Source organism: Diplotaxodon limnothrissa, linkage group LG7 (genome assembly GCF_057381915.1).
Source record: "Diplotaxodon limnothrissa isolate DT_005_m linkage group LG7, D_limnothrissa_male_GT1.1, whole genome shotgun sequence".
NCBI classification, from domain to species: Eukaryota; Metazoa; Chordata; class Actinopteri; order Cichliformes; family Cichlidae; genus Diplotaxodon; species Diplotaxodon limnothrissa.
The window spans coordinates 66,270,765-66,280,466 of record NC_140602.1 but is presented as its reverse complement, the minus strand read 5'-3'; the positions used below and the strand labels follow the sequence as shown (position 1 = coordinate 66,280,466).

At 40.9% G+C, this 9,702-nt stretch overlaps 2 protein-coding genes across 2 annotated transcripts; both read right to left on the bottom strand.

Moving 5' to 3' along the window:
- Positions 1 to 340: 340 nt before the first annotated feature.
- On the bottom strand, positions 341 to 856 carry LOC146629602 (monocyte chemotactic protein 1B-like). Its single transcript, XM_085358745.1, has 3 exons — positions 793 to 856; positions 573 to 699; positions 341 to 437 (listed from the first exon to the last, which is right to left on the bottom strand). The coding sequence occupies exons 1-3, from the start codon at positions 854 to 856 to the stop codon at positions 341 to 343; spliced, it is 288 nt and encodes a 95-aa protein (XP_085214871.1).
- A 6,067-nt stretch (positions 857 to 6,923) lies between these two features.
- LOC146629601 (monocyte chemotactic protein 1B-like) lies at positions 6,924 to 7,438 on the bottom strand. Its single transcript, XM_085358743.1, has 3 exons — positions 7,375 to 7,438; positions 7,156 to 7,282; positions 6,924 to 7,020 (listed from the first exon to the last, which is right to left on the bottom strand). The coding sequence occupies exons 1-3, from the start codon at positions 7,436 to 7,438 to the stop codon at positions 6,924 to 6,926; spliced, it is 288 nt and encodes a 95-aa protein (XP_085214869.1).
- Between the last annotated feature and the right edge of the window lie 2,264 nt (positions 7,439 to 9,702).

Below are 9,702 nucleotides of genomic sequence, written 5' to 3'. Positions count from 1 at the left end.
ATGAAAACAAGAGACTGAGAAACACTGGATGACAGTTTTTTTAAGATCTGTATTTAATGAGATTATAAAGATCTTTTTACAGCTTTGAGCTTGAGGCAGCAGAGTAAAAAGCACGTTTGTATTATTATTTCTTTACAGTTCTTGCCCTGCACAAAACATACCTAACAAACATCTGATCAGTCACATAAACGTCTAACAGGCTTTTCAGAGAACTTGCATAATTTTTTTTGTTTATTTTTAAGCCAGTTTTATAAAAATACAAATACAAAGCGAAGCCATAAGGCCTTAAAAAAGCAGTCAATTATTAACTAAAGCTGATAGCTGACGATCTTGGTGGCGGCTAGCTGCTGCCTTCAGTGTTGTGGAGCCGATACATGTCCTGAGCCCACTGGAAGCTCTGAGTGTAGCAGATCTTTTTTCCTCTGACAGTGTGGACTCTGCAAAACATGCACACAAAAATCGTTTTATTCACACTGCTTTGATTGAGTTCTTGCAGACGGCCTGTCTAAACTTCACATATCCCTTTTTATACTTTATTCATGACCAGTCCTGTTTGAAAATATCAAACTTACATGTACGCCTTCTTGGGACAGGAGCTGTGCGTCTGGGTGATGAAGGACACCAACTTCACCGGTATTGCATTTATTTTAAAGTTGAAGCAGCAGGTTCCAGGAGCTGTGCTGAACTTTACGCCTTTCGCTGAGAGCAAGGTAAAAGACTAAAGTCAGTATCAACATGTCAGCTGTAAATTTTCAAACAAATGCAAGGAGTCATAAAGGAATAAACACTCACGGATGGCATCACAGCAGCAGGCTGCAAGCAGCAGCAGTCCCAGAGAGAAGCAGAGAGTCTTCATGATGCTGAGAGAGGAGGGATGAGGAGGATCTTCTTCGTCGTGTTTTTATCTGATATTGACCCATTTCCCCAAGCAGATGGGGAATACACTGACTCACAACCCAAATGCAGAATTGCAAGTCCTTGAGTACCCATCACTAGGCTCGGCTGGTTCTAAAATGATTTGCATGACATTGAGTGAAATTTGAGTATTTGATCCTTTACAGCCCAGCCACAATTCTGACTCCCACAGACTGGCTCTGTGCACATGTAGGAGAGGTCATGAGGTAAAGAGGTCTATATTAATGAATTTACTGGCTAATAGTGTGTGGCTATGGGCTGTGTCCTTATTCACCTGGCAGTCAAAGGCTATAATAATAATAACCTTATGCTCCTGTACAGTTTAAAGGGGGACCTGCTCACATGTCCTCATCTGCATATTCAAAGTCGTTCTAAGAAAAGTGGGGGGAAAATTATAAAACAAATATAAGGCAACAGGAAGTTTGAGGGGCTCACCGCCACTCTGATTGTGTGATAAAACAAGGTCAGCCAAACCACTCATTCAAGCCTTTGCATTGTCTTTACATCATTGTTAAGTCTAATTGTTGAATGTTGTCATTGTGGTTCTTAAATTTGTAAAGTCTTAGTTCAATCTATAGGATCAAGACATTCCTTTGTCTCTGACCACCTCTCCAGCCACTCTGTGCTGGGAGAGGTTTTATCACAGACACATCCCTTGTGAAGATTCTGTTTGATGTTTGGTAAGCTTCCTGCCCTTTGGATGTCTGTGAAGGTTCTCAGTCATCCAGGTCATCGTAGTCAAAGGAGCTTGCGAAGAAAAAGCGTCTGGACTTCTTTAAGTTGCTTGAAGACGTTTCACCTCTCATCCGAGAAGCTTCTTCAGTTCTAAGGGTCAAATGGTGGAGAGTCCCAGATTTAAACCTAGTGGGAGTATCCCTCCACAGTGGGACAAAAGGACCCCCTGATGATCCTCTAATCGCCTGAGCCAAGGTGTGAAACTGGGTGTGGGTCCCAATCAGCCAGAGTTTCGGGTGAGCTCATTGTGGATTGGGCTCAAAGATGGTCGCTCGTCGTTGAACAGAGGCGGTGGTTTACGACACCAACTGTCTGCCATCTATAATCCAGTTTTGAGTTCCCTCCCCAGACGCCTTAACACCCACTCACATCTTGGGCCATCTGACTTCAGGAATTCGCATGATAAGGTGGGGCCAGGTTTCACAATGAGCTCACCCGAAACTCTGGCTGATTGGGACCCACACCCAGTTTCACACCTTGGCTCAGGAGATTAGAGGATCATCAGGGGGTCCTTTTGTCCCTCTGTGGAGGGATACTCCCACTAGGTTTAAATCTGGGACTCTCCACCATTTGACCTTAGAACTGAAGAAGCTTCTCGGATGAGAGGTGAAACGTCTTCAAGCAACTTAAAGAAGTCCAGACGCTTTTTTTGCAAGCTCCTTTGACCGCCCTTTCGATGGCTTCATTGTTTTGTGCATGGTGAAACATATATTGGGTGTGGGGGAGATTACCATTTTATGACTAAGGATGTTGTTAGAAACAGTTGGAAGTCACGCACACAGAGAGACACACATTCTCACACACTCACTCAAACACACACACACACACACACATTCTTGCACATGCATACACGTGCACACACACATACACACACATAGTGCCTTGCCTTTGTCACCAAGGGGGGTTTTAATAATAATAATGGATACTTTATTGATCCCCATGGGGAAATTACTTGTTTTTCTCTGCATTTGACCCATTCACTCAGTGAAGCAGTGGGCAGCCCACTAAGCAGGCGCCCGGGGAGCAGTGTGTAGGGACGGTACCTTGCTCAGGGGTACCTCAGGGTAGCCGTTAAGTGGATTCGAACCGCCGACCTTCCGATCATGGGGCGACCACTTTACCTACTGAGCTATCCCTGCCCCAGGAGGGAGGTGCTTTTGCTGTGATGTGTACTGTAACAGTTTGTCAATAAAAAGGCTACGAGGACAGCTGCTCTTTGAAGGATTTGGGTTTGGAGTCAGGTGAGGAGCGTGAGCTCCAAGAGCTGGTTCTGACCCAAACTTCCCTCGTTAGCGAGTTAAAAAGCCGGTTGAAGATGTTCTGTCTTGTTTTCCGCTCTTCCTGAGGAATAAGTCTCTAAACTAGCGGGGCATGTGGAAACACAGACCCAACAATCATACATAGTCATAATGTTTCCACTATTAAACCTCTAATGTTGTTTCATAACTGTCACCAATAGTCCTTAATCATCACTTTCTGAGCCTTGCAGTGTGCAGGTTACAGTGATGGTCTGTGCGAGAATCATTAGGCAACGCATACAAGCATCTGCACACGAAATGTATTTTAAAAATATGTTTTTTTATTACTAAGCAGTTTTTTGTACAGTAACATAATAACATTTCTGAGATGCATGGAGTTTCAGCAACAAAGGTATTCTGGGTCAAATTTGACACATACCGTATTTTTAATCAAATTTAAAGACATGAAGTGTAAAAATGTTATTCTTTTCCTTTTTTTGAGACCACAGTGATCTCGACCCCTAACCAAGAAACCACATCAAAGGATGGCCAGCCAGATGCCCACCCTGTGTCTGGTTGTCGGGGTTTATTCATGTTCACATAGCAGTATCATAATAAAATCCACCTCAAAATAAAAAAAATTTTCATCTTTAATTTATCTCTCTATTTGTTTAGCAGCAATTTATTTGCAATATGTAAAATGTCTATTTAACTTGTGTCTTCTTTCCTGCCCTTTTTGTGCAACACCTTTTTCCCATTACTCATTAATCTCTTTAGTCTGTCTTGTTATAGTTGCACTCCAGCATGCCTGTGATTCTCATGTTTGCAGTTATTATTCTGTGTATGGATATTTTACCTGATTTTTTACCTTACTTTTTTGTCAGGTCTTTGCTCTAATATTATCACCTGCTAATGTCTTGACCTGTGTCTTGGGTTAAAGATTTGGATTTTATTCTTTCTTGGTGTTTTATGTCCTGCATTTGGATTCTTTCTCTGTGGTTCATTATGCAAAGATGGTGGTTTTGATTCAAATAAACCCTTTGACAGTATTAACGTCTTAGAGGCTTCTTCTCCATTATCGGGGTCACTGGGGTGATGTGACCTGCTCCCCTGCTCTATATAATTTGATTTCCTGAAAGGAAGCAGCAGAAGAGCATAAAAGCCAACTTCACCTGCTGGTTTAGGAAATTTTCAAGTCAATGCATTTAAGTAAGATGGCTTGCTGAAGTTCAAACTGAGCATCGGAAAGTTCACTTTAAAAACTTTGAAAGTGGCCTGGTTGTTGGTGTCAGGCAGGTCTGAGTGTTTCAGACACTGCTGATCTGCTTTTTCCCACACAACCGTCTCTGTGGTTTACTGAGAATTCTCAGGAAAAATAAAATATTCAGTGAGCAGCAGTTTTGTGGGAGAATATGCTTTAATTGATCCCGAAGGTCAGAACAAAATGGTCAAACTGCTTCAACTAATAGGAAAGCAACAGTTACTCAAAGGACCACTTGTTACATCGTAGCCAATGTATGTAGAAGAGCATCTCTCGGTGCACCATATGTCAAAATAGATGAGTGAAAATTTGTTACCTGGTCTGATGAGTCTCAGTCTCTGCTGTGACAGTCAGATGGTAGGGTCAGAATTTGGTGTAAGCAGCATGTAAGCATGGCTCCATCCTGCCTGATATCAATGGTTCAGGCTGCTGCTGGGGTAACAGTGTGGGGAATATTTTCTTGGCACACTTTGGGCCCCACTTTGGCTACTAACTGCCCATCTTTTAAACACCACAGCCTCCCTGAACATGGGATGTGGTGGAACAAATGAGTCATGGATCAGCTGTACATCATGGATGTGCAGCTGATCAACTGTGTGATGCTCTGTTGTCAACACGGACCAAATTGTCTGAGAAACGTTTATTGCAGTTTCCTAAATATATGACAGGAAAAATCACAGAAACTCTGAGAGCAAAAGTTGGTCCGAGTAGCATATAACTAATGAATATTAGAAATATCCTGTCTCAGAGTGACGCTGAAAAACTACTTCATGCATTTATTACTTCTAGGCTGGACGACTGTAATTCTTTATTATCAGGATGTCCAAAAAACTCCCTGAAAAGCCTTCAGTTAATCCAAAATGCTGCAGCAAGAGTCCTGACAGGGGCTAGAAAGAGAGAGCAGATTTCTCCTGTATTGGCTTCCCTTCACTCCCTGAGCCTGGTTCTGCTGTAGGTTTCTTCCTGTTAAAAGGGAATTTTTCCTTCCCACTGTTACACCTTGAGGAAACTCTTGTTGTGATTTGGTATTCTAACTAAAATGTAACTGATTTTTATCCATATTTTGTATATAGAACACCTTCTATTCATTTCCAGATTGATATTCCTAAAATCTGCTAGAGGACTTTGATTGAATCACGGTACAAAATGTCGTTTAGGAAGCATGAGCTTTTATTTCACAGAGACTACTTGTACACACACCTCGTTATCTGAAACCCTCTTCTTAAAAATGGTAAACACAGTCCCTTTATGTAGACTTTCAATATATATATGACAAATAAACCTTGTCTTACGTTACAAGTGTTATAAGCCGTTAACTGATTGAACTTTTTTAATTACGTAAGTGTAAAATTTTCTTCATCTTATAAGCGACCTAGATTGGGGTGGTGGGTGTTATTGTTGCCCAGCTGCTTGCAGTAAATTGTGTTTGAAGATTGAACCGATAATGCTGTGTGTTGCACTGCAGGTCTGCAGCCTGTGTTGATGCTATCAGTGAAGATTGAACTCTAGCCATCGCTGAGGGGTGGTCACACACACACACACAGACAACGGATGACTTAAGATAAGTACACGTTAACACAGAAACAAGCGCAAGAGCTAAAACCTCACAGATGTTATCACAACGACAGATCAGCTTGTGGTTTAACTACGTTCCGATAAATGCAGACTGGTGCAGGTCGTCTTTGTTCGTTTCAGATTAAATCCCCCTACATGCTTTCTAATGTGCTTACGAATGTCAGTGTACCCCAGAATTACACATGAGTCATGGCATACATGCCAGTAAAATGAGCTAATATAAATTTCCTAAAGGTGACTGCGAGGCCTGTGGCACACACCAGCAGTCACTGTTGGGTTCGTGATCTTTGTATCTTTCTTCAGCTGTTTTTAGTCCGTGGATTCAACGTAAAGATTTTACTTGGTGTCAAAACAAAAAAAATCCTCACAGGTGTAAAAATTACAGTTTCAGAAGCTGAAATGTACCGAAATAACTTCGAGTGCAATGTTTACAGTCGTGCCTAAAAAAATGGAGTAAACCTGATGAGGTTAGTAGATTTATATACTGTATATTGTATGGCATTATTAGACTAATACAGAAGCATTAATTGATTGATTCAACTGAATTTTGCTCCTTCAGGTGGAGCACGTTTTGATCATTTTGTATACAATTAAGGGATTTAGTCAGGTTGTGAGCAAAAATTTGGTCCCCGGTTGAATCAGCACATGCAACCATCTTTTCATAGAAGTTGGTCTCGCGTCTGCTGGTGAAACTACTCAAACCTGCTGAAACGTGGGCTTGTTTTAAAAATACACCAAGGCAGAAGTGGTGCTGCACCAACCTGTTTTAAAAGGTAATTCAGTTCTAGATTTTGCTGTTTCTCTGGTTATTATCTCTGAATATCTTTTACCATTTTTACAGATTCAAAGAGTTGTTCAAATGAAAACAAGAGACTGAGAAACACTGGATGACAGTTTTTTTAAGATCTGTATTTAATGAGATTATAAAGATCTTTTTACAGCTTTGAGCTTGAGGCAGCAGAGTAAAAAGCACTTTTGTATTATTATTTCTTTACAGTTCTTGCCCTGCACAAAACATACCTAACACACATCTGATCAGTCACATAAACGTCTAACAGTCTTTTCAGAGAACTTGCATAAATTTTTTTGTTTATTTTTAAGCCAGTTTTATAAAAATACAAATACAAAGCGAAGCCATAAGGCCTTAAAAAAGCAGTCAATTATTAACTAAAGCTGATAGCTGACGATCTTGGTGGCGGCTAGCTGCTGCCTTCAGTGTTGTGGAGCCGATACATGTCCTGAGCCCACTGGAAGCTCTGAGTGTAGCAGATCTTTTTTCCTCTGACAGTGTGGACTCTGCAAAACATGCACACAAAAATCGTTTTATTCACACTGCTTTGATTGAGTTCTTGCAGACGGCCTGTCTAAACTTCACATATCCCTTTTTATACTTTATTCATGACCAGTCCTGTTTGAAAATATCAAACTTACATGTACGCCTTCTTGGGACAGGAGCTGTGCGTCTGGGTGATGAAGGACACCAACTTCACCGGTATTGCATTTATTTTAAAGTTGAAGCAGCAGGTTCCAGGAGCTGTGCTGAACTTTACGCCTTTCGCTGAGAGCAAGGTAAAAGACTAAAGTCAGTATCAACATGTCAGCTGTAAATTTTCAAACAAATGCAAGGAGTCATAAAGATTAAACACTCACGGATGGCATCACAGCAGCAGGCTGCAAGCAGCAGCAGTCCCAGAGAGAAGCAGAGAGTCTTCATGATGCTGAGAGGAGGGATGAGGAGGATCTTCTTCGTCGTGTTTTATCTGATGTTGACCAGCCGTGCATCCAATATAAATCCTATGCCTTTTCTATCTCTGTGATGTCAACCTTTCCGCCCCAAACTCAGAAATCCCCGACACGAAAGCACACTCAAACCACCGCTCGTGCAACTGCGGAAGAAAGTTAGAGTAAGGGGACATTTGACAGATTAGAATCAGCGGAAGTGGGGGAGAGTGTAATCAGTGTTTATATCTGTACAGGTTACCTCTAGTTTTCAGGTTCTTTTACGGGGTTTTAGTAGACAAAGGAAACTGATCACAATCATGCCTGACATTTTGTGTGTGGTTTTCACAAAATTAGTTGTGTTTCCCCAAGCACATGGGGAATAGACTGACTCACAACCCAAATGAGTACCCATCACTAGGCCCGGCTGGAGGTCAAAAAACTCCTGCTGCTTCTACCACAAAGCTTAAAATTTGAGATGTTTTATGCTTACCACAATTAGTCAGCATGTACTGATCTCACTGAACCTGATAAAAACTTACTTAACTGTAGTTGTACCAAATTTAGAGCTACACAAGTGAAAGTGGGGCAACTGACTGTTCCACTGAAATTCTGAGGGAAAAGAAAGAAAGAAAATTATTTGATTGCCGGCTAAATTTGTAGGTTTGCTCACTTGAAATGAAAAGTCTCTGATTTTTATGATAGTTTCATCTTAATGGAGAGAGACAATTAACTGAAAATAAAAAAAACACACACATCACAAAAAAGTTCTAAACTGGTTTGCATGACACTGAGAGAAATGTGAGTATTTGATCCTTTACAGCCCAGCCACAATTCTGACTCCCACAGACTGGCTCTGTGCACACGTGGGAGAGGTCATGAGGTCAAGAGGTCTATATTAATGAATTTACTGGCTAATAGTGAGTGGCTATGGGCTGTGTCCTTATTCACCTCTGTACAGTTTAAAGGGGATAGTTATGTAAAAAATCCCTTCATGGACAGATTTTGTGAATTTTGTTACCAAGCTTTAAACTTTATAATTTCTGCTGTAAAGGTGGTTATTTCTATTTGCAAGTCTTTGGAGGCTGAATCATAGAAACAAGCTTATGTTATTACTCAGGGCAGTGCAGTCTGAATGAAGCATTGGCTTCATTTCCAGCTCCGGTGATTGTGCTGCTAGATACTGTTAACATTGCTGACATAGGGAGGGAAATATACGTTAAGGTTATGTACACAGAGCCTATAATATCGGCTAGAAATTAACTGCAGAACAAGAAACAGTAAATGAGGCTTCAGAGGTCAAATCTCTGTGTCATGGGAGCTGAATTTATTGTAATTGTGGATTAGACTGTCTCGGTCCTACAGGCAGAAATATTTGGTTTGGATTTCTACTTCAGTGATGTTGCCACAGAGAACTGGAAAAAACAACACTCGAGAGTTTTCTAAGAAACTGTGCTGTTTTTACTGTGCAGTTCCACCACATTTTCACTTTGTACTCTGTAGGCAGAGAGCTTTGAAGGTTTCATAACATGACTATTTTCAGATATAGAACCTCTTTTCTGTTGGGTAAACTAGCCCTCAAACCGTTCTATCTCCTTGTGTAAAAAGTCAAAGTTCAGGGTTTCTTAGCTAAAAAATTTCATCCAAGCGCTTACAAACAAAGAATAGCAGCTAAAGTTTCTGCCTCCTCCAGGGTGAACTACGTTACAAGCACAACGTGACTCAGTTCTCCTCTCTATGCAAATGTTTCGTGGTGCAGACTGAAGTGATGGAGATTTCATGATGTTCCCAAGATCTTATCAGTGCTGCTTTTAGATGTGTACAAAACCCAGGTTACAGATGCACCCGTAACCTATTTAGATGCATTTCATGCACCTACTTTCAACCGTGCCAGTTTGCAAACCTCAATTTAAGAAACACGTGTTGCCATTATACACATGCATGTGACACAAAAAACGTACTGTGAAAAAGAAAATGTATAGTGTTTTAATGACGTGTAGACAAAATACATACGCATCAACAGTTTGAAACCACTGTGTTCTATTTTCTTGTCCAGATATACAGCTAGCTGACGAACTTTGTTTGTTTTTTAAGATAAAAGAGTGACTTAAATGTCATTGCTTTCTGATGCATCACTTGTACTTATTATAGAAAGGGCAAAGGATTCTTAGAGGGAACCCCACAACAGAAAAGCAGAGGATGGATGAGTAAAATTCATCCAGTGCAGTGACAGAAGAGACTTACAAAAATGCACCTGAG

Coding starts and splice junctions, on each gene's coding strand:
- LOC146629602 (XM_085358745.1), bottom strand. CDS start 856: ATGAAGACTCTCTGCTTCTCTCTGGGACTGCTGCTGCTTGCAGCCTGC. Junction 700..792: donor CTGCTGCTGTGATGCCATCC/GTGAGTGTTTAT, acceptor CCTTGCTCTCAG/CGAAAGGCGTAAAGTTCAGC. Junction 438..572: donor TGTCCCAAGAAGGCGTACAT/GTAAGTTTGATA, acceptor CATGTTTTGCAG/AGTCCACACTGTCAGAGGAA.
- LOC146629601 (XM_085358743.1), bottom strand. CDS start 7,438: ATGAAGACTCTCTGCTTCTCTCTGGGACTGCTGCTGCTTGCAGCCTGC. Junction 7,283..7,374: donor CTGCTGCTGTGATGCCATCC/GTGAGTGTTTAA, acceptor CCTTGCTCTCAG/CGAAAGGCGTAAAGTTCAGC. Junction 7,021..7,155: donor TGTCCCAAGAAGGCGTACAT/GTAAGTTTGATA, acceptor CATGTTTTGCAG/AGTCCACACTGTCAGAGGAA.